General features: G+C 39.9%; 1 protein-coding gene across 5 annotated transcripts in view; it reads left to right on the forward strand.

Moving 5' to 3' along the window:
* LOC140480791 (disco-interacting protein 2 homolog C) overlaps window positions 1-26,307 on the forward strand; it is a 619,093-nt gene that overhangs the window by 540,979 nt on the left and 51,807 nt on the right. For 3 of the 5 annotated variants that reach the window (XM_072576180.1, XM_072576181.1, XM_072576183.1), the window contains 4 exons: window positions 3,965-4,063; window positions 8,873-9,003; window positions 16,636-16,804; window positions 18,892-19,062. In XM_072576180.1, the coding sequence (XP_072432281.1) occupies window positions 3,965-4,063; window positions 8,873-9,003; window positions 16,636-16,804; window positions 18,892-19,062 (570 nt within the window). The remainder of the gene's footprint in view (window positions 1-3,964; window positions 4,064-8,872; window positions 9,004-16,635; window positions 16,805-18,891; window positions 19,063-26,307) is intronic. The other 2 variants (XM_072576182.1, XM_072576184.1) reach the window with 1 other exon arrangement.

Below are 26,307 nucleotides of genomic sequence, written 5' to 3' on the forward strand. Positions count from 1 at the left end.
AATAGCTTTCTTTTGCTGGAGGTAATACTAAGTACTTATACACGTCCTACCAGAATGGTTCACTCATTACGTAATCACTGTCCCTCTGTAAATATCATTTTTAGAATTGCCTGTTTATAAAACCAAAACCAGACATGTTGCAGTGTAAAGGTAAGGGTTGACTTCACAAGATGAGTTCTGATGCTAAGATTGTTGATGATGAAAAATAATGTTTAAAAAAAGTTAACGTTTATGAAGTTTTTTTTTGTAAACTGAAAACTGATCTTTATTTTAAAAATTGGGCATTTGACACACTTTCCAAAATTCCACTCCAAAAAACGGTAAAGTTCCATCAAACTGGGGCAGGTGACATTTTCACAACATTGTTTATTCACCGAACCATATTATTTTAGATTTATTTTAAAAACTGAGCAGTTTGGTTTGGTGTTAATACCTCTGTGTTATTAAGACTATTGTCAACCCTTGCACTGGCATACTGCCTTGGTAACTGCTGAATAAACAATTAGATCATGAAATGCATTTTCTTTACACTGACTTGTTGGGTAATCAGATAGTAAAACAAAATGTGTGTGGCTTCGTACCAGTGCAACAATCTCTAAATAAGACTATGGTACGTATAAGACATATCTCGGCAGTGTAATTGATTTCTGAAATTCGGTTTTGAGACAACTTAGCATAATGTTTTAATTGTTATATTAGAATTTGTTAGAAGTTTTTTTTTAAATGACAGTGTTCAGTCACAAAATAATGCCAGTGTTAGTTTTAGGCCTAAAGATCTTAAAATACTTTTGTTTCAGAAGTATCTTTGCAAATTCATAAACATAGGATTTGTTATCTCTCTATTGTAAAGTATGTCAGCACACCGGTTTTGTAGACTTGTATTGCATGCAATGCATTTCCTTGTCTTTTTGTTATTATTTTTTAATGTTTGTGCTAAAGGTATTCATGAGCATTATTGTACCATTTATATGTTTCATCTGATTATTTTTAAAATTGAATAAATGATACTTTTAAATTTTATATAATGATCCACTGATGATCACTGCATGGTGTTGATCTAAATTTCACAGACCAGGAGTATTTCAAAATCTGATTGCAGTTTTATGCTAAGTTGCCTGGTCTCACCAGGGTCAGTGATGGGCTGTAACTGTTAACCTGTGTATCCATGAGTTATCATGGGAACAAAAATAAACCAATGGCAACTCCAGCTTATGTTGGCTTTTGAATGCCTTATACTGGAAAGTTTCTGGCTTATCCAGGTGAATCCATAATGAGGCTCAATTGGAACACAGCCAGAATTGAAAAGTGTGTCAGTACATACAATTTGTGTTCATAAAACAAAGATCGATGTCTTAATTATGTGTTAGCACATGTGAGACAGTGCCCGAGTATCAGCTGGCTACTCCGGTAAGAGGGAAAGAATAGCAGGAAGGAAACAAAAATATATTTTTTGTGTTACCAAGCTATGTGCAACAGCCTGTGGTTTGGGATGGTATGAGCTGGAACACTGTCACAGATTCCCTCTGGATCATTACATGATCAAAGAACCTTAAAAACAACAAAACTTTAAATTAATTTTGAATGTCCATCGGTCTAATTGGCAACAAGTCCACTATTTACTACTGGAGGTTTCAGAGCACTTTGACATTGTTCTTGCAATAAAATACTGGAAAACTAAACACAATTTGTTTTACAAGTTATTTAAATGATCTTTAAATTACTGTCTGTTGCTAACTTTATGTTTAGATGACTTCAAGGTGCTTATTGCAAAAGGAGCTTTCTCTCTGGAACTTTATCTTATGTTGATGGCTTTATTATTTTTGCCTGTGTTACAAGTTGAGAAAATAAGAAATCCATGTATATTTAAACTTTCAATATAGCTGTTAATAATATGAGAATTTCTCCCATTCTAGAAGTTGAAAGGCGTTTTCTTTGCATGAGTAGTATTAAGTTATTGTGTTAATCTTACCAAATTTTATATGTAAATTGTTCATTGTTTATTGTACTTGAAATGTTCCAGAAGGCATTAGTCTTTCACCTCTGTGATGTGGAATCAAATCTAGCCCAGCCCAATGAACTGAAAATCACTTTTGGTTGTAGGGTCATATCCATTCTGGGGATATTTTAGTCCAGATCTGAGTGGATATGGGCTTACATTACAATTTGGATCCAAATTGGCAATTTTACTTTAAGTAGGTACAGAATGACTGATTTAAGAACTGGAGAGATGTTGCAGTTGTGCAGTAAAGGCTTTACAATATGTTTGGTCTTGCTATATTATTGAAACAGAAAATTGGGTGCACTAGTCAAACAAGGGATATTTGGTGAGAGTGAAAGATGCTCCATTCTTCAGCAAGTATAATCCTGATTAAAATGAGTACAGTCAATGTGCGCACTCTTTAAAAGAAAAAAAACACACTCAATAACTTCCTATTCAAAACTTGTCATGTATAATCACTGCATGGTTATTTCTATGTGCAGTTTTTTTTCCCAATTTGATGCTAAGGTTAAGCTAATACAAAACATGACGTAAATAAAATGCAAGTCTCCTATTTGGAATTGTACAGTCTCTGATAGTCTTTCTGGATGGATATGCATACAAATTAGACTTCTCAAGCCTGCTCTACCATTTAGTAAGAGAATAGACTAAGATACAGTCATGTAATCCTGGAAACAGACCATTGTATTATAATGTTTTGTGTCATTTACTGCTTTAAAATTGAATGAGAGCTTCTTTGGCTTAATGATGACATTTCATGAGTTGGCTGGTTGTAATGTTGTAACACAATGATTAAAGGTATTGCAGTAATGTTGTTAGAATATTTGAATGCTAAATTGCTTTTAATTTCCTTCTTCATAACTGCTATATTTGTATGCCAGAATCTCCTAATAAAAATTTAAACTTGGTTAAATAAACTCAAATTTCCTATGATTTTCAAGCAAATGCTTGCAAACCAACCTATCAAACTTGTTCATTTATAGTTTTTTTCACTGTACATCTGTAAGTAATCTTATTTTGTATTAAATGTGATAATGATGCAAGAAAATGCATAAACTTTAAATGGAGAAAGGGTATGGATAAGAACTATTAATCTGAATTCAAGGCATAATTCTGATTAATAGTTCTTACCCATACTCTTTCAAATCATCTTACTGGAGTGTGAGAACAGATCACAACACAGGATTAAAGCTTTTCTATTAGCTTCCATTTTCCATTTGTTTGTCTTTTGCACTCTGGAGATTCGACCATGACTGCCACAACTTGATTCTCTCGTGAGCTTTAGTCATCGCTGTGCACATCTGACTTGCATTATTCATTAGTAGATTGGGTTCTCTCTCAGACTTGCAGAATGAAAGATTTTGCCTTTGACTGTTATTATATGATATGCATTCTGGCACAATATTTGAAATTGTGTTTATTCTAATTAACAGTAAAACTCAACAAGATATTCATTCATGTGAGGCACCATTTTTCGTTATTTAATTTCCCATGCCCTATCCTTGCCATTTATTTCATATTCAGAAGTTGTAGGAGAAATATAATAAGTCTTTTCACTAAGAACAGAAATTATTAAATTTTACGTTTCTTTTTTCATCCATGCTTTTCTACTTTTCCAACCTGTCTTTGAATGAGAGAATAGATCAATTTGGCCTATGTATATTTCCACAGACATTACTAATACCAACATTGATCAGTCTGCACGAAACATGCTTCAGTGTTATGCCGCCTCCCCTCCTACTGAATTCACCAAAGAAAATGATCATGTTAAACTTTAACAGTACTTTCTCTCCTAGGGAAAACCAGACTGTGAGTGTGAATAAAGAAACCTGGGATTGAAATTGGGTTGTCCCACTTGAGAAACTTAACATTTTTGCATTGCAGCTGATACAATTCCGTTGTGTAAAATGTAATGGATTTCTTATGTGCAGACTACTAAGAATTCTTAGTTTGAATTAAATGTAGAAAAACTACTGCTGGGAGGTTGAAGACTCTTACACAGGAGCACCTGGCATATATACACAAGCCTTGCCCTCTATTTCCATCAATCAGTTCACTCATAATGTGAGTCCTTTGATAGACTATTGCTATTTTTATTCATGAAAGCCGTCTCTCCTGCTATTATGAATGTTAGTCAAGTGCCCAAAGACCTGTTTGAGCCGTCTAATACTGTTCTCAAATGTTTGTTTTCATATTATTTGGATTTTATGAATATAATTGATTTTCTGTTGTTAACATTAAAGTAAATTAAATATGAAAAAATGTTTTTCTGCAAGCTAATTGCTAAACTACTTTACATGTTTCAAATTGTGTGTAGTTGATCATTTTTACTGCGTGCTAATTAGAAATCCTAAAATGTTAACATAATTTAGACAAATCTGAACTGGAGAAATGAATTAATTGAGAGAGCTGGGTCTCTGATCTATAATTGCAATATCTCTTAATTAGCATATTGAACAATCTTAAATTTAAATTGTCATGATTTTCCAGTCCAGAGTTTTCATTGTATTGCATTCAGAGGTTTACATTGAAATATGATTAATTTATGGTATCATCTACCAAATTGTAATTTTATACTGCACAGATTATGAGCATTCTGAATGATCTATAGAAAAACAATTTGTATTGCCAAAAATTCCTTTCCATGCACTTTCTAGTTCTATATCATCCATTTTAGGATGTCTACACCTGCCATTTATTAACTTGCATAGTACTATAGGATACATAGTTTAATTTTAAATTTCTAGCCCCAGATGAAAATCCTGCATGCATTTTTTGTGGTGATGATCAAGTTTTGAAATCAAATTTCTGGTTGCCAATAGTCAATTTAGAAGTCGACTGGAGCACGGCAGCTGAGCCAAAACTGTAGTTTAGCGTGAGGTCTTCAGGATCAATGGAATGGTTCACTTTACAAAACAATTTTAGTGCCCAAAAGACCAAATTTTCCTGACTTGTGTCCTGATTTTCAGTGCAAGCCCACATGCAATTCTCTCCCATTTGGGAAGCTAAGGCAACACCACCCACGCCCTCCACCTCCTCCAAGACTTCCATTTCCCCGGCCCCCAACGCCTCATCTTCACCGTGGATATCCAATCCCTCTACACCTCCATCCGCCATGACCAGGGCCTCCAAGCCCTCTGTTTTTTCCTCCCCAGACGTCCCCAACAGTACCCTTCCACCGACACTCTCATTCGTTTGACCGAACTGGTCCTCACCCTTATCAATTTCTCCTTCGAATCCTCCCACTTCCTCCAGACCAAAGGGGTAGCCATGAGCACCCGTATGGGCCCCAGCTATGCCTGTCTCTTTGTTGGCTACGTAGAACAGTTGATCTTCCGTAATTACACTGGCACCACTCCCCACCTCTTCCTCCGCTACATTGATGACTGAATTGGCGCCACCTCGTGCTCCCGCGAGGAGGTTGAACAATTCATCAACTTCACCAACACATTCCACCCTGACCTTAAATTTACCTGGACCATCTCTGACACCTCAGTCCCCTTCCTGGACCTCTCCATCTCCATTAATGACGACCGACTTGACACTGACATTTTTTACAAACCCACCGACTCCCACAGCTACCTGGATTACACCTCTTTCCACCCTACCTCTTGCAAAAATGCCATCCCGTACTCCCAATTCCTCCGCCTCTGCTGCATCTGCTCCCAGGAGGACCAGTTCCACCACAGAACACACCAGATGGCCTCCTCCTTTAGAGACCGCAATTTCCCTTCCCACGTGGTTAAAGATGCTATCCAACACATCTCGTCCACATCCCGCACCTCTGCCCTCAGACCCCACCCCTCCAACCGTAACCAGGACAGAACGCCCCTGGTGCTCACCTTCCACCCTACCAACCTTCACATAAACCAAATCATCCGCCGACATTTCCACCACCTCCAAAAAGACCCCACCACCAGGGATATATTTCCCTCCCCACCCCTTTCCGCCTTCCGCAAAGACCGTTCCCTCCGTGACTACCTGGTCAGGTCCACGCCCCCCTACAACCCACCCTCCCATCCTGGCACCTTCCCCTGTCTCTGCAGGAACTGTAAAACCTGCGCCCACACCACCTCCCTCACCTCTATCCAAGGCCCTAAAGGAGCCTTCCACATCAATCAAAGTTTTACCTGCACATCCACTAATATCATTTATTGTATCCGGTGCTCCTGATGCGGTCCCCTCTACATTGGGGAGACTGGGCGCCTCCTAGCAGAGCGCTTTAGGGAACATCTCCGGGACACCTGCACCAATCAACCACACTGCCCTGTGGCCCAACATTTCAACTCCCCCTCCCACTCTGCCGAGGACATGGAGGTCCTGGGCCTCCTTCACCGCCGCTCCCTCACCACCCGACACCTGGAGGAAGAACGCCTCATCTTCCGCCTCGGAACACTTCAACCCCAGGGCATCAATGTGGACTTCAACAGTTTCCTCATTTCCCCTTCCCCCACCTCACCCAGGTTCCAAACTTCCAGCTCAGCACTGTTCCCATGACTTGTTCAAACTTGTCCTTTTCCACCTATCCACTCCACCCTCTCCTCCCTGACGTATCACCTTCATCCCCTCCCCCACTCACCTATTGTACTCTATGCTACTTTCTCCCCACCCCCACCCTCCTCTAACTTATCTCTCCACACTTCAGGCTCTCTGCCTTTGTTCCTGATGAAGGGCTTTTGCCCGAAACGTGGATTTCGCTGCTCTTTGGATGCTGCCTGAACTGCTGTGCTCTTCTAGCACCACTAATCCAGAACTTTTTATTTTAAGTCATTCCTGGGATGTGAGCATTTCTGTCCGGGCCAGCATTTATTGCCCAACCCTAGTTTGCCTTCAGAAGGTGGTGGTGAGCTGAGTTAAGGCCTTAACAAAAGTTTCACTCAGCAGAGAGTTGGTTTGGCAATTCTGGCCTCTGACAATGCATGCTCAATCTTATGATGCATGATGATCAAATTCAGACAGATCATCAATTTTCAACAATCTTCAGCTGAGACCACGGACCGTACATTTGTTATCAAAGTGGATAGCTTGAGTTGTGAAACTTCTTGACCTGACAGATCAGCTTTCTTGCAAGGGCCCTCTTTGACCTAATCTCTTTTGCAAGTAGTCATAGGTACAAGAGTGTCATGTCTGTCAACCTGTAAGCAAATAATGGATGGTCATGGGTGGCCGATTACCAGGTCCAAGCTGATTAGAAGGCCCACCTCTATTCTCTGCAGCTTATCAATTTTGAACTGTGAGGCCCTCTAGCTCACACTCCATCATAACCTCCTATGCTTCTTCATGCTGCCTATTGTGTCTGTATGCCAATTGATACAACATACACACTGAGTACATCATCTCCATGCCAACTCATCCACCACCTGTACCTCTCCCTCCATAGTCACTCATATTCTTTTGCACCCCCATGGCTACCCACTCAGTACCCTTCATGGGCAGACCTCAGGAACCATGTGGAGAGGAGGAAAAAATATACATTTAGCAATTCAACACAGATCTCTTGCATACTTAATATTGAAACACCTCGCATTCTTGAAATCTGTCAAAGCTTTTACATCTCAAGTGTTCAATGTTTTGATGAAAAGAAAACAAAATTCTAACCAGCCACCCATCAATGGCAGTTAATCCTTTGATAGCCACTTTCAACTGTCAATCACAGTGTGACCTCGGAACCCCTGAAGTCCATAGTATCGTAGAATCCCTACAGTGCGTAGAGGTTGTCTGTTTGACCCGTCAAATCTGCACTGACCCTCCAAAGAGCATCCCACCCAGACTCAAACCCCACCCCCACCCAATTCCCTTAACCCCTACCCCCACCCAATTCCCTTAACCCGCATTAACCATGATTGATCCACGTAATGCGCACATCCCTGGACACTACGGGGCAATTTAGCATGGCCAATCCACCTAACTGGCACATTTTTGGACTGTCAGAGGAAACTGGAGCACCTGAAATGGGAGTATGTGCAAACTCCACACTGACCCAAGGCTGGAATTGAACCCAGGTCCCTGCACTGTGAGGCAGCAGTGTTAACCACTAAGCCACCTTACCTCCCATTAGTTACTTTTGAAACTCAGCCAAGCAATCATAATGACTTAATGACTATCCTTGGCAAATGCCAACAAAGAATTTGACCATTGTGTCTACGTTTTAATAACATTCTTGTCTAAACTGTGCCACAGAACCTGAGAATCAGACTTGCACTGAATTTGTTTTTTCCAAGTTTAAAGAGCAAGAAATTTTTTTCAAAAGCTTCAAATCATGTCACTTAAAGAAACACTATCCATTATCCAAGGGTTTCTATGTCCACTCTATCAGTTGTGATTCCCATGCTACCGGTTAAAGCCCTTGAAATAGCCAAAGTATTTGAATTCAGCACTAAGTTCACAAAACCCTGCTGAGTTTTGGCTCTTACCATTGTGAATCATGTCCCTGCTCCTATCTGGCAAAAAAATGGGATCTGTTAGAAATGGGAATAGGATATTTGCATCCAGGTCGTACCTGCAATTTTTAAAGATCTTCCAAGTTTTGAAAAATCCAGCCTGTGTTTCAGATAGCTGCAATCTGTGACTTTATAAAAATACAATTTGCAATTTGAAAATCATTCAGACTTGAGAGTTGTGCCAATTTTGCTATTTTGAGAGAACAGTACTGTGAGAAATACTAAGATAATTAATTCTGCAAGCTGTCTTTATATGTGCATTGGTCAATAATTTAAAAAAATTATGTTTTTTCCACATTGTCATAGTTTTTTTGTCTTTGTACTGTTGCTGTTGTGAGAGAAAGTCTAGATCAAATTGTTTAGTTATAGAGAAAAAAGTTTCAATCTTATGCGGATTTAGAATTTCTAACAAAACACTTCCTTTGCCCTGCAGATGTCCCATGCAGCAACTAGTGCCTTGTGTCGTTCGATAAAGCTGCAGTGCGAGCTTTACCCATCCCGAGAAGTAGCAATCTGCCTGGATCCCTACTGTGGTCTTGGATTTGTTCTTTGGTGCCTCTGTAGGTGAGGAACTGACATGATGAACTTTCTTCATGAGCACTCTTGCCTTTTTGTCCTGTGTTTCCAAAATCCTTGTTATGGTCTAAATAATAGAAACATACATAATGAATCTTGTGCCTTATCCTCCGTTGCTGACCAGATAATGCAAATCCAGCTGCTTGCTTCCCATTCAAAATAGTTGCACCATTCATTCAGTCCATAAAACAAATAAGATAGTGAAAAATCAATTGAAGCTATGATTACTGTTCTATTTTTTCTGACTTTTTCTGAGGTGCTGGTGGATAAGGGTTACTAATATGGTGGTGTTGTTTAAGGTAGTTAGGAAAAGTCAGGGACCTGTCGACTAGTGAGCCTGATGCCAGTGGTGGGTAAGTTGTTGCAGAAAACTCTGAGGGACAGGATTTGTATGCATTTGGAAAGGCAAGGACTGACTAGGGATTGTCAACATGGCTTTTTATGTGTGAAATTGTGTCTCACTAACTTGATTGAGTTTTTTTGAAGAGGTGACAAAGAAGATTGATGAAGGCAGAGTAGTAGATGTTGTCTGAATGGACTTCAGCAAGGCGTTCAACAAGGTTCTCCATTGTAGACTGGTTAGTAAGGTTAGATCATGTGGGATCCAGGGGCAGCTAGCCAGTTGGATACAAAATTGGCTTGAACACAGCGTTGTGCGATTTTTGATTTGATGGTAGGGGACAGAGGGTGATGGAGGGTTGTTTTTTGAACTGGAGGCCTGTGACCACTAGTGTGCAACAAGGATCAGTGCTGTGTCTACTGCTTTTCAATATTTATTGAAATAAATGATTTGGATGTGAATATAAGAGATATAATTAGTAAGTTTGAAGATGACACCAAAATTGATGGTGTAGTGGATAGTGAAGAGTACAACTAGACCTTGATTAGATGGATTAATGTGCGAAGGATTGGTGGATGCAATTCAGCTGAGATAAATGCATTGTGATAAGACAAACCAGGGCAGGACTTATACAGTTCACAGTAGAGTCCTGGCGAGTGTTGGTGAACAAAGAGACCTAGGGGTGGTGATGCATATTTCTTAAGTTAGAGTCGCAGCTAGACATGGTCGTGAAGAAGGCGTCTGGTCAGGGCATTGAGTATAGGGGTTAGAACATCATACTGCAGCTCTGCAGGACATTGTAAGGCCACTTTTACAATACTGCATTCAATTCTGATCTCCCTGCTCTTGGAAGGATGTTGTTAAACTTGAAAGGGTTCAGAAAAGATTTGCAAGAATGTTCCCAAGATTGGAGGGTTTGAACTATAGGGAGAGGCTGAGTAGGTTGGGGCTATTTTCCCTGGAGTGTTGGAGACTAAGGGATGACCTTAAAGAGATTTCTAACTTCATGAAGGGCATGGATAGGGTAAAGAGCCAAGATTCTTTTCCCAGGGTAGGTGAGTCCAAAACTAGAGAGCATTGATTTAAGGCAAGAGGAGAAAGTTTTAAAAGGGACTTGAGAGGAAACATTTTCATGCAGAGGAACATGTATGGAACAAGTAGCCAGAGGAGGTGGTAGAGGCGGGTACAATTACAACATTTAAAGCATGTTTGGATGGGTATATGAAGAGGAACTGTTTAGAGGGATCTGGGCCAAATGCTAGTGAATGAATTAGATCAGTTTTGGATATCTGGCTGGTGTAGACAAGTTGGATCGAAGGGTCTGCTTCTGTGCTGTCACAACTCTACAATACTATAATTCAAAATAAAACGTGTTTGACTAACTTCAATTAGATTTCCAAGTGCAAGATACCTTTGATTTGGCATGTAATTGGCAGCCTTTCAGGATCATTACCAAATGCCAGTCTCTGCCAGCTGATGAACGAGCATGTCTACACATGTCAGATTACACCCTTGGGAAGTAATGAGTGATCCTAGATAAATATCAGTTGGCACCAGGATATAAGCTTACAGAAGCTAGTTTCAGACATTGTTGATCCTACTATTTTTCATTCTAGAAATAATCAATTACGTGCAAACATAGGTAAATTGGTAACATGCAACTTTGTAGCTCAAATGCCAGGCCATTCATGCTATTTACAATTTGTTTCAAGCACAAGTTTGCAAGATTGAAATTAATGATCCCTTTTTTCAGTATAAATACACTTCCTCTGGAACAGAAATGTGTGGGTTCACTCTTTATTGCAGAAATTGAACGCAGAATTTCTGACACCATAAGAAAGCGCTGCAAAACTGGCAGCATTTACAAAGTGTCTCATTTACCTATTCAGGTAAAACTGGTAAGTCATGAGTTCATCAAACCAATAATCCATCCTCGATTACAGTCGGTTCTGATAGAGCGTGATAGTTCTATTCTAGTGCGATCTTGTGTTACAAGAAAATTCTGTAATAGCTCTGCCATTTAGACTAATAGGGCCAAAATCACATTATATCAAGTTTAATTGAATTTATTTATTGCCACGTGTACCAAGGCACAGTGAAAAGCTTTGTCCTACTAGCAATACAGGCAGATCACAGAGTAAGTAGCATAGGTAAGTAAATAATAAGTAAACAGCAGAAAAAAACAAAAGTTCACGTTCTACAAATAACGGTCTTAATTCTTCAATCGCATTACAGCCAATTCACGTTGAAGAAAAAAGCATTATAGCAGAACCGACTGTAATTCCACCATAACTGTTAAGAAAAATGAGAGATGATCTTACTGAAATGTTCTGAGGAGGCTTGACAGGGAAGTGGGTAAGAGGTTATTTCCCTAAACGGAGGAAATCTAGAACTGAGGGCTGCAGTTTAAAAAAATGGGGTCTCATTGTATGCTCTTGCCCCTCCTTATCTCTGTAATCTGTACTCTGTAACTGCACTGCACATTACGATATCTTTACAAATCTAATTCTGGTCACTTGTGCATTCCCATTCATAATTGCTGCACTTATTGGAGGCCATGACAGGTGTTGTAAGCTTTGGAATTCCCAATGCATATCTCTGTCCTTCTTACTTTACTTTGCTCCTTTAAAACACTTCTTAAGCCCTACCTGGCCATTTGATCTCGTATCTCCTTCTCTGGTTAAATATCATACTTGGATTTTTAATGCTTGTGTGAAGCGCTTTGGGATGGTTCATACATTTAAAGGAGCTATATTAAAATAAGTTGATGTATTAAATTCAGACGACCAAAAAGACAGACCTAAAGGAGCGCTGCTGTCAATACAGAGTGGCATAATCTCATGAGACTATTACTTATTGACTTTCCAGACAGATTGGAAATGCATATGGAGTAACAGATGGTTGGATTACATAAGGAAGATGAAGGCTGTCTCAATTAGGCTTAGGTGCACTCTTTATTGAACTAATGAGAAGGTTTTTTTATTTATTCACCAAATGTGATGTACAAAAATAATACAGGATATATGTAAAGTCAAGCTTTGACATTTTGAAGCTGTCTGTTGTCAATAGACTTCTTTGACATAATATTGATTTATTTGCTTGGTTGGAACCTTGCTTTTTTTTTAAAGGGGGAAAGGTGTTGCTCCAGATTTGTTTTGAATGGAACAGCTTTGTCAACAGGCTTGTGGCATCAATTTCATTAGCAAATATAGAATTGACTCACTAACAAGGTACCAAGTAACCAGTAACTAATGTTTTCTTGAACCAACTTCTAATTAATTCAGAAAACATAGAAAAGTAGAAGGTGGGAGCGGGAGTAGGCAATTCGACCCCTCGAGTCTGCTGTGCCATTCAATATGATTGTGGCTGATCATTGAGCTCAACACCTTAATCCCGCCCTCCTCCTGTTTCCATTGGTCCCTTTAACCACAAGAGCTATATCGACCTCCTTCTTGAAAACACAAGGTTTTGTCCTCAACCACTTTCTGTGATAGTGAATTCCCACAGGCTCACCATTGTCTAAGTGTAGAAATTTCTCCTCATCTCAGTCCTAAAAGGTTTACCCCTTACCTTAAAATAAGTATACTGCTTACAATTTTTTTGCCTTATAAATGTAAGCAGATGTTATCATCTGGCAATTCTATTAGAATGGCATGGTGATTCACTGCTGCCTCTCAATGCCATGTACCCAGGTTTGACTCCAGCCTTGTGCGACTGTCTGTGTGGAGTTTGCACATTCTCCCTGTCAGCATGCTCCGGTTTCCTCCCATAATCCAAAGGTTAGGTGGATTGGCCATTCTAAATTGCCCATTGTGTCCAAGGCTGTGCAGGCTAGGTGGATTAGCCATGGAAATGCAAGCTCACAGGGATAGGGCAAAGGGGTAGTCCTGGGTGAGATGATGTTTGAAGAGTTGGTGTGGACTCGATGGCCAAGTGGGCTGCCTACACGCTGTAGGGATTGTATGATTCTATGAGAATTTCAACAACCTTGCCATATAGGTAAGCAGCAAATAAATCACCCTGAATTGGGTTTGCAAAAAGTCAGCACATAAGTTGTTCAGCAAACATAAGCAGTGGTTAATAACAACCATGTCAGTGTACACTAACATTATTTGACTTGAGATGGGAAGTTAATTAACCGGACTTTCAAGCAAGTGTAACCAGAGATTGAAAAGGTTTAGGGACTTCACTGTCCTCCATTAGTAGCAAAACGATTTCTTCTGAAAACTGGATTTGTGTCCGTCAAATGATTTCAAGTATTTTCTTGCCAAGATAAAGATGCAAATAATATTTGTGAGCAGAATATATGTAGTAGCAGCTTTGCTTTAAATTAAATATAGTTGCCCTAAAAATATATTAATTCAAGAATAACATTTGAGTATTATTTAATTATTGTAATTTTTAAAAAATGTTTTTTTGAGTAAGGTACTTTAGAATATTTGGTAGTGAATGCAGCATTCAGGTGAGAAACAAAATTGTCAGCCCAACAAAGGGGGTTTTGGGCTCTTTGTGCTGTTGTTCATCTTTTTCTGTTACTTGATACAGGGAGAACTAAAATCTCATTTAATCTTCATTATTATTTCTATTGTTGTTTTATATTTGGGGTTGCAATGTAATTTCCTCAAATCCAGTTCTATCATAGCCTCCCTTATCCCATTCCTTTTTAAGTGAGTGTATAATCTCTGGCTGAACAGCCAATAGTTGCTTAATCATCATCACATATGGCACTCAAACTTCTCTTAATGTAAATGTTATTCTTATGTTCCTCTAATACTCCACAAGTCCAGTGAAAAGATTCCACTTTTTTAAGCTGTTGATAATTGTTGTATAAATTCCAGAGAAGGAGAAAGTGAGGACTGCAGATGCTGTAGATCAGAGCTGATAATGTGTTGCTAGAAAAGCGCAGGTCAGGCAGCATCCAAGGAGCAGGAGAGTCGACGCCCGAAATCCCTGAAGAAGGGCTCATGCCCGAAACATCGATTCTCCTGCTCCTTGGATGCTGCCTGACCTGCGCTTTTCTAGCAACACATTATCAGCTAAATTCCAGAGAAGACAAGCCTATATCTTTAAGACATTTATGTGATGTGTGTCTTTCCAGAATAAAAATAACCTCATCATCTTCCATGACTCTCTGCATGTCATGGAATCAGTATAGTGTGGTCAGTCAGTCGGCTATGTGTATTTACGGTACAGTAATGTCCAAAAATACAGGACATAAAAACTGTGTCTGAATCATACTTATTTTTTGGCCAAAGCTGAATCACATCACTTTTTATCGAGGGATTTCCACTGGGTTTTCTTGCTGTATTTTACTAAATTTGCCCCATTTACTCCCTACCATGTCCATATAGTGTCCCTCATATTCCCACCAGCCTCATCTTAACAAGTGGTGTTCCCAGAACAACTGACCACTGCCAGGATATCCCAGAATTAACTAGCATCCTTTGTGCAGTCTTTAAAAGCCAATTATACACTTGGACAAACAGTGTTAGTCTGGAGATCTCAGTGTGGGTCCTGAAATTTGCATGGCAGATGGGGAAATGGATGCCCTGCCGTGTGTGTTGGGCCCTGGAGATCCTGCTGGACAGCATGGTTCCCCTTCCCACAGGAACAGCACTAGAGGCCACAGGACCACACCATGCCAGCACACTGCGAGGTTACCATCCAAAATAAAGCAGTCTCAGTTGTCTAGAGGAACATTCAGCACTGTAGGAGGAAGGTCGAAGACCTTCTCCTCTTCAGTGTAAGTGCTATTACCATCATCTCTCTAATACCTCACACTCACTCTGTCTCTTGTTGTGCCCACCTCCCATCACGTCTCATGCTGCATCCACTCTCACTAATGCCTGCAGCACCCATTCTCACTTTCTGTCAACTATTCCAAGTTCCATTAGCACTAACCCTCTGTGCCCTTTGTGCTGTCTATTCACTGACACAGGACACCTTTCCACCTGCACCAGAAAAATTAACAGCTGTGTTACCCAATTTCATCTCCCTTAGCTCCATTTCTCTCTCTCTCTCTCTCTCTCTCTCTCTCTCTCTCTCTTTCTCTCATTCTTGGAGGAATGCAGCCCACAAGAGGGCAGAAAGACTGCAGATGGACGGTGGGCTGCTGGACATACACCTCCTTTCTCCTTATGTGGAAAGCATTCTGACTCTAACCATCCTGATACTTGACTAACCATGACTAAACCATGGATTGGAGGTTGCCATTGACTAAATGTTGTTTGCCATTAATAGGTAAATTACAGATTGCCATAGTCCTAGATGACCATATGGCGACATTGTCTGTCTGTCTGTCTGTCTGTCTGTCTCTCTCTCTCTCTCTCTCTGCTGGTGAAGGCTGACTGGTCTTCAAACGTTGGCTGTGTTTTTTTTCCCAGATAGATGCTGCCAGGCGTGCTGAGCTTTTCAAGCACTTTCTGTTTTTTCTATCAGATCTCCAGTTCTCTGCTTCATTATCCTGATGTTTCATTGTTGCAAATACGGTTACCACCTTACGTAATGAGTGTTCAGAATTGCAAATATGTTCCACTTGTGCCTAAATAAATATGAAACAAATTCAGCATTGATTTCTTATATTTAGCACTTAATGTCAAATCTAAACATAGTTTAGTCCCTTTATCTTCCTTTCTACATTTGCTTTCGCATTAAAATCTATCTTCCTGCATGTTTCATTTTCTGTCTGTCTTCCTTTCTGCTAAGTCGAATGTTTAGTGTATAAAGCCTGGTTTTCTTAATAGCTGAAAATGTGTTGCTGGAAAAGCGCAGCAGGTCAGGCAGCATCCAAGGAACAGGAGAATCGACGTTTCGGGCATAAGCCCTTCAGGAAGGCTTATGCCCGAAATGTCGATTCTCCTGCTCCTTGGATGCTGCCTGACCTGCTGCGCTTTTCCAGCAACACATTTTCAGCTCTGATCTCCAACATCTGCAGTCTTCACTTTCTCCTCGATGGTTTTCTTAATACCCAATTACTATTTTTTTCTTGTATTTTGTTCAACTGCATTGGTTAGCTATATTCCTTTCAGATAAAATATGTGCCAGAGTAGAATCCTGAGGCAGCTGTTTACCATTTACTCTCTGATTTGTGCCTCGAGCCAATCATTCCAATACCATGTGAGATAATTCTTATATGAAGTGGCAACTTATCAAATGCCTTCAGAAAATCTATGTGTATAATGTGAATCTCTTTATACACTCTGATTAAATTAAATTAGTCAAGTATGACCTATCTTTTTATGTGTTACAATGTTTTAATATCCAGGCTTCTTTCTTTTCAGTGTCTACTCAGGGCACCAGTCAATCCTCATCCCTCCTTCAGAACTGGAGATAAATCCTTCACTCTGGCTCCTGGCTGTCAGTCAGTATAAGGTTCGAGACACTTTCTGCTCGTACTCCGTTATGGAACTCTGCACAAAGGGGCTCGGCTCGCAAACTGAATCACTGAAGGTTAATTGCTTATATTTTTCTCATTACTAATCTCAATGCTTTGTTTTGATTCACAAATTCATTTAAACACTCTAATAACTTTGTTTAATTGTGCATTCTTGTGGGAATTTCATGAAAAAAGCTTATGAAAGTTGGCATAACATCTTCAAAGTATTGAAACGTTTACAAATTAAGTTAGCTGGTGAATGGAGTCAACCTTTTACTTAGGGATAGGTTAAATTTAAATGTTACTTGGTTTTAATGCACTACTTTCCAAATACAGCACAATAACATGGAACTGCTGCCCAACACCGATTTAGATGATAGCTGGGTGAGCTCCCTGGTCATGATATTTGGGCTCCCTGACCAGGTTCAGGGCTGCATGGTGCTAGAAATAGTAAGTAGCCAACATTGTTCATCACGGGTCCATCAAGTCAGTGGACGCCAGTTGAACTGCCTGGAGGTGACCACCCAGTGACAGATGGAGAGCTGATGTTCCAAGTAGGTCCACGTGTTCTCCCCACCCGCCTGTCTGGGGCAACCTCATTCTGCATTAGTGAGGGGCTTGCCACATTGCCCGCATTCTCTGCCCACACTTTCCCAGCCACCAACACTGTCTACTCCACCCATTAAATTTCAAAAATTGGAGAGGGAGAGAGATAAAGAGAACCTCCATTTTGAAACACCCATCTCAGTTCACTGACCATCTGTTTCATTTTGTTACACTGGCCAATGTTGAAGGCCTCTGACCATCCAGTGTTGCAAACCTCCCCTCTGATCATCAAGAGATCACCCTGGGGGTAAATCACAAAGAATTACTTTGTCTCTCAGTTCCTGACAGTGGAGTTGAGAAGCGTGTAGAGGAATTCTTGCCCCTGCCTTCACTGGAGCCCAGAATATGCTTGATGGAGCTTTGAAGCAACTGCAATGGTCTACTACACTGTGTATCTGGAAGGGAGTGCTTAGAAATTCAGGTTAGCATTTTTCCCAGACACCCACCAGGATTTTCCACTCCATTTAAGTTTATTTTTAATCAGCAGTCCCAATTGATGACCTGAACGTCATATTTCCAGGAGGGTACCCAAACATTGTTACCACCCATTCCACAAGGCCCAAAATTTACAGCTTGCATTATGGTGGTTTCCATAGTTACTAAAGGTCATCCCGGGTCAGGTATCAAAGATTCCATTTCACCAGCATTAGTCCAGCTGTGCAGTTAGCCAGGGTTATAGAAACAAATTTACTTATGATTTTTTCAAATACTCTGCAAGTGTGTTGTTTTTGTTGCCAAAGATACATAAATCCTCTTTAAAATGACTGATCAGGCTTATTTCTATTGACAGCAAGACTCATAATTGCAATTTGGCCTTGTTATTTATGTAGAATTGAAATTAGCTACATGTACTTAAGTAACAAATGCTCATGAAAGAACGGGAAATTGGCAAAACAATTGAAAGGTAAAAAGGGCAGGTTAATTATTTAACCTTTTCAAGCCCCCAGTGGTGTTATGCTATGGGCTATAATCGATTACGTTCATAAAATTGTTTCAACTGGCAGTAAATCAAAAAACGCACCAAATTATTCATTATAACTTTAAACGTACATTTTATTGGGGTATTTATGCAAGATTTCCTCCAGTAAAAAATGTTTCATCCATGATTAGAGTAATTTTTTGTCTTGGCTTACTGTAACTTTCCTAGTATTATTTTTACTGATGGAATAACTACAGAACATCCTCAACAAAACTGTGCTCCACCTGGATATAGTCTAGTTTCTAGCTGCTCTGATGGATTAGGGATGGGAATTAGTTACTGACCTTAGCATTGGTGCCCCAAGTGCTGAGTACAAATTTTACAAAAATCAAATCCACACTGATGGAAAGGCAGGAAGATATTGGAATGGCTGAAGATTTTAGGTCCCACAGACAGGGTAACAGTTACATTTTTAATTAAATTTTCTGTGGCCATGCTACTTAGAATGGCCAAATTGTCAAATTCCACAAAATTATCAACAAATGTTTATGACCAATTGTTCACCCTGGCATTTAAACATTTTACTACAATTAATTTTTTAAAAATATGTTTTGCCAATTTATTTTCTGTTTTTAGACAAGGGGATTGGATCTATCTCGTGTACGAACCTGTGTTGTTGTTGCAGAAGAGCGGCCAAGGATAGCTCTCACCCAGTCTTTTTCTAAGTTATTTAAGGACCTGAATCTTAATCCAAGAGCAGTTAGTACATCATTTGGCTGCAGAGTGAATCTTGCTATTTGCCTTCAGGTAGGAATTTACAGCTGGGAATATGTTTATCTTCATTACAGTTGTTGCTTAAGTATAAAAATAATGGATTTTTTTCTGTCTGTAATTAATTGGCTGGCTTTGTTTTGTTTTTTTTTCTTCATTTTATATTTATTTGTGTCTCTCTATGATATACAGCAATTGCATGCTTTATGCTTGCTGTTAACGTGCAAATTTTAAAAGGCATGAAACCTACATAATTGTGCATTGGTGTGTTCATGATTTTATAACTCTACTGCATCCACCCCCTGAGCTGTCTCATTTGATACAGCTGTAGCAGTTTGTAATATTTGTAGGAACGGCACTAAAGGAGTCTTTTTGTGATGCTTTAAAGATGGATATAGTGGATTTGTATATTAGAGGTAAAGGTAGATCAGTTGCCAGCCAGATTACAATTGTCAAGTATTTAAAATTGCTTATAATTGAGTCTGAAGTAACTTAGATAGTAACCTAGTTAAAGATTAGCTCTGAACACCTTTGCAACATGTCAATAGGAGTAATAGCTTGTGCAAGGGTGATTTGTTCGTAGAGTCTACCAATCGATGTCATTGAAGTAGGAACTTAATGTTGGGCGGCATGGTTGCTCAATGGTTAGCACTGCTGCCTCACAATAACAGGGACTCTGGTTCAGTTCCAGCCTCTGTGTGGGGTTTGCATGTTCCCGAGTGCTCTAGTTTCCTCTCACAGTCCAAAGATGTGCAGGTTAGATGGATTGGCTATGATAAATTGCTCATAGTGTCCAGGGTTGTTTAAGTTAGGTAGATTAGCTATGGGAAATGCAGGTTTATGGGGATAGGATGGGGGCGTGAGTCTGGGTAGGATGCTGTTTGGAGGAAGGGTGTGGACTCAGTGGGCCAAAGGCTTCCACAATGTAGGGATTCTATGATCTGGATGGAAGTAAATTTTTGTTTCCGTGAAAATGGTTTACAGGTATGGCAGAAAAATGTGATTTAGTTTTGTTATTGCAGGATGTAATTTTTTTTAACTTTTGGATTCAAATTTGGATCTATGTTGAACTGTATTTGTGCAAGTGCATTATTAACCAACAAATGATCAGCATATGCTAGTAAATCATAGATTGCGCAGAAGTATTTTGCATGTGGGGGATATTGTGTGAAAAATACTTTGGGAGTTCCATGCAAATCACGTTCAAGGAACACTACCATTTAGTTATATTTTGATATCATGGTAGCAAAATAAGCTGGTTTCCTGAGGTGATATGGAAAGTTATCTCTCAGCAATTCTATAGGACACAGTCAGTGTTTTCACTCAATGGTGAACTTCCCTTTCTACACTATATAAATCTATTTGCAACTGCAAATATGCTTATTAATGTGTTGTGTTTACAATTCTGTTTCTCATTCTGCAGGATATAAACCTGCGATGTGATAGCGGATTAAAACAATACTGGTTATTCTTTTATGCGTGCTTTTATTCACCTGTTGCTGTCCTTTACCAAGAGGGCTGTGTGATACAAGGTTATTTGAACAGCATTTTAAATTGAAAAGTTGTTAGGTTAGTTATCTTAAGTTCTTTCCCAAGACAAGTTAATATTTACAGCTTTCATATTAGCCTGGATTTAGCAGTCAGCAGAGAATGTACAGCAATAGTTATACATTGATCTTGGTTAAATTATACCAAAGTTCCATAAAGGAATTCTGATATTTGCTCAAGTGTTTGGGGAGGAATGGCAACCTTTAAACTAGACTGTAAGTGGGACTCCCACTTTCTATATTATGAAGTCCCACATCAGACATCTATTAGAGACTGGCAGCTTTGTGACAGAAGGGAGTGCTAATGGATCTATAATTTGGACACACATTTGGAGAATGTCACAGGGTATTGGGTTTGACCCAAAATGGCCAAATGATGAAGAGGGCAGCTGAGATTTGAGAGGCCTTGTAGTTGGAGGAGTTAAAAAGAAGTTAGAGTGCCCTCATGGAGGGCTTTAGGAGAGATTTGCTCATACCCACCATGCAAAGATACTTGCTGGAATAGATGCTTGGCATAAGCCTGTCCCATCACTGCTTGAATCCCAGTTTGGTTGGGGTAACAAGCTAACTATCTTTGAATCCATCAGCAGTATTAGAAAACAGTGTCTTGAAGTGGGAACAAACAGAGGAGTGCTGAAGGTGAGCATGGTGAACTGAATAGTAAAGCTAGGATTCATACAGAGCTTGCCATTTGGATACAAAATTGGCTCGACGGTCGGAGACAGAGGGTGGTGGTATAATAGACAGTGAAGAAGGTTATCTAAGAGTACAAGGGATCCTGATCAATAGGGGCAATGGGCTGAGGAGTGCCAGATGAAGTTTAATTTAGATAAGTGCGAAGGTTTGCATTTTGGTAAGACAAACAAGGGCAGGACTTACATAGTCAATGGTCGGGCCCTGGATAGTGTTGAAGAGCAGAGAAACCTAGGGATTCAGATGTGTAGTTCCTTGAAAGTGGCATCACAGGTAGAGTGGTAAAGAAGGCATTTAGCACACTAGCCTTCATTATTCAGATGATTGAGTCTAGGAGCTGGGATATCGTTACAGATGTACAGGACGTTATTAGACCACTTTTGGAGTATTGTGCACAGTTCTGGTCATCCTGCTGGAGGAAAGATATTATCAAATTGGAGAGGGTGCAGAAAAGATTTATTAAAATGTTACCAGGACTGGAGAGTTTGAGTTATAAGCAGAAGCTGGATAGGCTGGGACTTTGGATGTTGAGGGGTGACCTTATTGAGGTTTATAAAATTATGAGCGGCAAAGATAAGGTGACTAGCAAGGGTCTTTTCCCTAGTGCAGGGGAGTTTAAAACTAGAAAGCATAATTTTTAAGGTGAGAGGAGAAGAATATAAAGGGAACCTGAGGGCTAACGTTTTCACACAGATTAAGTGGTAGATGTGGGTACACTTACAATATTTGGACATGTTCAGGAATAGGAAAGATTTAGAGGGATATAGGCCAAATGCAGGCAAATGGGACTAGTTTAGTTTGGGAAACTTGATAGGTATGGATGAGTTGGACCAAAGAATCTATGCTGTATGACTCTATAACTCATTCGATCTAGCAATATCTATGGAGAGAGAAAGAGGGAGTTTATCTTTCGAAGCTAGTATGGCTCCTCCTCATATCTGAAGAAGTCATACTGATTCAAAATGTAACTCTGTTTCTGTCTCCACAGAGGCTGTCAGGCCTGCAGAGTTTCTCCAATTTTCTCAGTGTTTGTTTTGGATTTCCAGCATCTGCAATGTTTTGCTTTTATTCAAAGTCCTTAAGAGGAAATTTGGCATCTTTTTGAACAGGGCCAGCAACTCGATAACTAGTTAATCAGTCAGAATTAAAAATCCTCACTTTGGTCTGTGGAGTCTGAATCAGGAAGTTTAAGATAGAGTAGCTTATTATTTAAATGGAGAAAAGCTGCAGAAAACTGCAACACAAATGTGGGATTCTTGTGCACAACTCAGAAAACTAGTACACAAGTGCGGCAGATAATCAGGAAGGCTAATGGAATCTTTCCCCCTCAATATTAACATTTTCCAAATGTTTAGTGGGTATCTATCGTGTATTTTTTTATGCCACAACTCTGTGAGACATTAGTGTAGTGAAGGTTCTATATGAGCAAGGCCACTTGGATAACAATATCCCAGTTCTTATGCTTAACAGCACAAGTGCAAAAGCTGTAAGTTGCTGTCTGATTTACTCATTAATTTAATAATAGTGGGCACTGACAGCCTTCCATTAATTTTTAACATGAAGTCCACCTCAATATCTTCTTTTAGAAAATTATAGCACAATATGAAGTGAAGCTTTTTAAAGACCTAATTTCATACCATTTAGGAGCATTTAGATCAATAAAACTGATGATATCAAGCAAGTCTAGAAATTGCTTTCATAAAATAAATTTAATTGAAGTCTAAAATATACCAGACAGGGCAGAAGACAAGGCATATAAAGTTGTAAGGATCTATACCTTGAAATGAAGTAATAATAAAGTTCAGTTATTTGATGCTTTCTTCATGTACAAACAATTTGCATTCTTTTTTAATGGCCTGTATAGACTCATGTAGAATTGCAAATTTATGCCAGTTGTTCATTAAACAAAATAGCTTGTTTGGGTATAGAGTGACTATCAAACAACTACAGTTTTATCTTTATCATGGCATGTGACCAAATGGATTGAACGTCTTGGTCTCCATCTTACTTCTTACAGCATGACACATTGAGGGAAGCATGCCACAATAAGACCATAAGTCAAAGGAGCATAAGGAATCCATTCAGCCCATCAAATCTACTGTACCATTACATGAGATCCTAGCTGATCTGATAATCCTAAATTCCACTTTCTTGTCTTTTCTCTCTAGCCCTTATTCAAAATCTATCTCAGCCTGAATGTATTTAACATCCCAGCCTTGACATCCCGCTGTGGTAAAGAATTCCACAGATTCACTACACACTCAGTAAAGCCATTCCTCCTCCTATCTATCTTATTCTGAGATTATGCCCTCTGGTTCTAGATCCCCCCACAAATGGAAACATCCTTTGTATATCTACCATGTCACGCTCCCCCAAGAATCTTGTATGTTTCAATCAGGTTCCCTCTCATTCATCTAAATGAGTACAAACCCAACCAACTTAACCCCTCCTCTCTCAAAACCCAGTATCAGCTTAGTTGAACACTCTCTGGACTGCCTCCAATGCCAGTATATTGGGCCCTTAACCTCCAAAACTGTTCACTGTATTCTAGCCATTTCTGACTACATGAGATGCTAGCTGACTCGTCTACATTCCAAAATGCTGAACTTGAAACCAGCCACTCCAGTGCCCATGATTGTAACGTACACATGTTGATACCAGGTCCTGCAATAAAGATTCATTGAACTAAAGTCATAGAATCGTACAGCACAGAAACAGACCCTTTGGTCCGACTCATCCCCGTCGAACAGACATCCCAATCCGACTTAGTGCCATTGGCCTGCATTTGCTCCATATCCTGCTAAACCCTTCCTATTCATATTCCCATCCAGATATATTTTAAGTGTTGTAATTCTATCAGCCTCCACCACGTTGTCTGGAAGCTTATTCCATACATGCACCGCCCTCTGCCTACCAGTGGGACAGCATGTATTCTGGGATTTGGAGATAGTGAGAGCTGCAGATGCTGGAGAGTCAGAGTGGATAAAGAGTGGAACTGGAAAAAGCACAGTAGCTCCACTCTCTACCCACATATCCAGGAATAGTAATGGAGGTACAAAAACAGAGATTGTTGGAAAAGCTCAGCAGGTCTAGCAGTATCGGTGAAGAGAAATCAAAGCCAGCGTTTCAGTTCTGGTGACCCTTCCTCAGAACTGATGTTCGCTAGGAAAGTGTCAGTTTATATGCAGAAGATAGGGTGGAGGGAGGGGGGTAAGGAGTAAATGATAGGTGTGGATAGAGCCCAAAAAGAGAGAAGAACAATTGGACAGACAAAGGAGTCAATAACGATCTGGCTACGAGGGTAAATGGCTGCTAATGGATGCTGTTAGTGGCTAACAATGGATAGTGTATGATGGCAGACCATGTGATACCACGGCCTGTTGTGTGTAGGAGGGGGCTGGGACATGGGGGAGTTCAGGGCCTAAAATTATTGAACTTGTTATTGAGTCCAAAAGGCTGCAGGGTCCCAAGTGGAAAATGAGGTGCTGCTTCCCCAGCCCATGCTGAGCTTCACTAGAGGAGAAAGTGAGGACTGCAGATGCTGGAGATCAGAGCTGAAAATGTGTTGCTGGAAAAGCGCAGCAGGTCAGGCAGCATCCAAGGAACAGGAGAATCGACGTTCCTGAAGAAGGGCTTATGCCCGAAACGTCGATTCTCCTGTTCCTTGGATGCTGCCTGACCTGCTGCGCTTTTCCAGCAACACATTTCCAGCTCTGAGCTTCACGAGAGCATGGTAGTAAGCCTGAGACAGAGACAATGATGGTGGTGCCTGGAACATTGTCTGTCAGTTGTGATTCCTCCAGTATGACTAGATCAGGCTGTTGTTTGACTAGTCAGTGAGATATCTCTCTCCCAATTTTGGCACTAGTCCCCAGATATTAGGAAGGAGGACTTTGCAGGGTCAATAAGGTTGTTTCTGCCGTTTTCTTTTCCAGTGCTTGGACCAATGCCACTTGGTTTATCTGGTTTTATTTCTTTGTTGAGACTTTGTAACAATAGATACAATTGAACATAGAAAGTACAGCACAGTACAAGCCCTTTATCCCTCGATGTTATGCTGGTCTTTTATCCTACTCTTATACCTTCTTCCATGGCTCAGGACCACGTAACTATTTGAGTGGGTTGCTTGGCCATTTCAGAGAACATTTTGAGAGCTTGCTCTAGGTCTGGAGTCATATGTAGGCCAGACCAGGTGAGAAGAACAGATTTGCTTCTCTGAAGGATATTAGTGACCCAAATGGATTTTTTTAACCATTGAGTCTTTTAGAATTACATCGAGTCATAGAGTCTTAGAAATGTACAGCATATCATGGTGTGGGAAGAGAGCCGAACCATAGAATAAGCACGGCATAGCTTCTCCCATAGTAACTTAAGCTGATAGCTTGCTTGCACTTCTTGAATACTTAAGAGCAGTCGTGTTTATAATTTAGTTTCTTAGTAAGTTTATTTGAAGGAGATTAAATAATGCAGATTTTCCACTTTCGCCATTTTGAATGTAGGTAAGATTGTAGAAACTAAATTATGATGAAATAAAATTTAATAGTCTATGAGAAAAGTAGAAGAAAAAATAATGGAGTGCCTCGGGTCAGTGCTGGGCCCATTACAGTTTGTTATCTATATCAATGTTTTGGATGAGAATGTACAAGGCCTGATTAGTAAGTTTGCTGATCACACTAAAATTAGCAGTAACATGAACAGTGAAGAAGGTTATTAGAAATTGCAGTAGGGCCTTGATCAGCTGGGAAAGTTGTCCGAGAAATGGCAAATGGAGTTTAATATAGATAACTGTGAATTCTTGCATTTTGGAAAGTCAAATTAAAGTAGGATTTTTATTGTGAATGGTAGAGCTTTAAGGAGTGTAATTGAATAGAGGAATCTTTGAGTTCAGGTTCACCGTTCTCTGAAGCTGGGGTCACAGGTAGACAGGGCAGTGAAGAAGGTTTTTGGTACACACTAGCCTTCATCAGTCAGGGCATTGAGTATAGATGTTTGGAAATTATTTTGCAGTTATACAGGACATTGGTGAGGCCGCACTTGGAGT

Source organism: Chiloscyllium punctatum, chromosome 8 (assembly GCF_047496795.1).
Source record: "Chiloscyllium punctatum isolate Juve2018m chromosome 8, sChiPun1.3, whole genome shotgun sequence".
Lineage (NCBI taxonomy): Eukaryota > Metazoa > Chordata > Chondrichthyes > Orectolobiformes > Hemiscylliidae > Chiloscyllium > Chiloscyllium punctatum.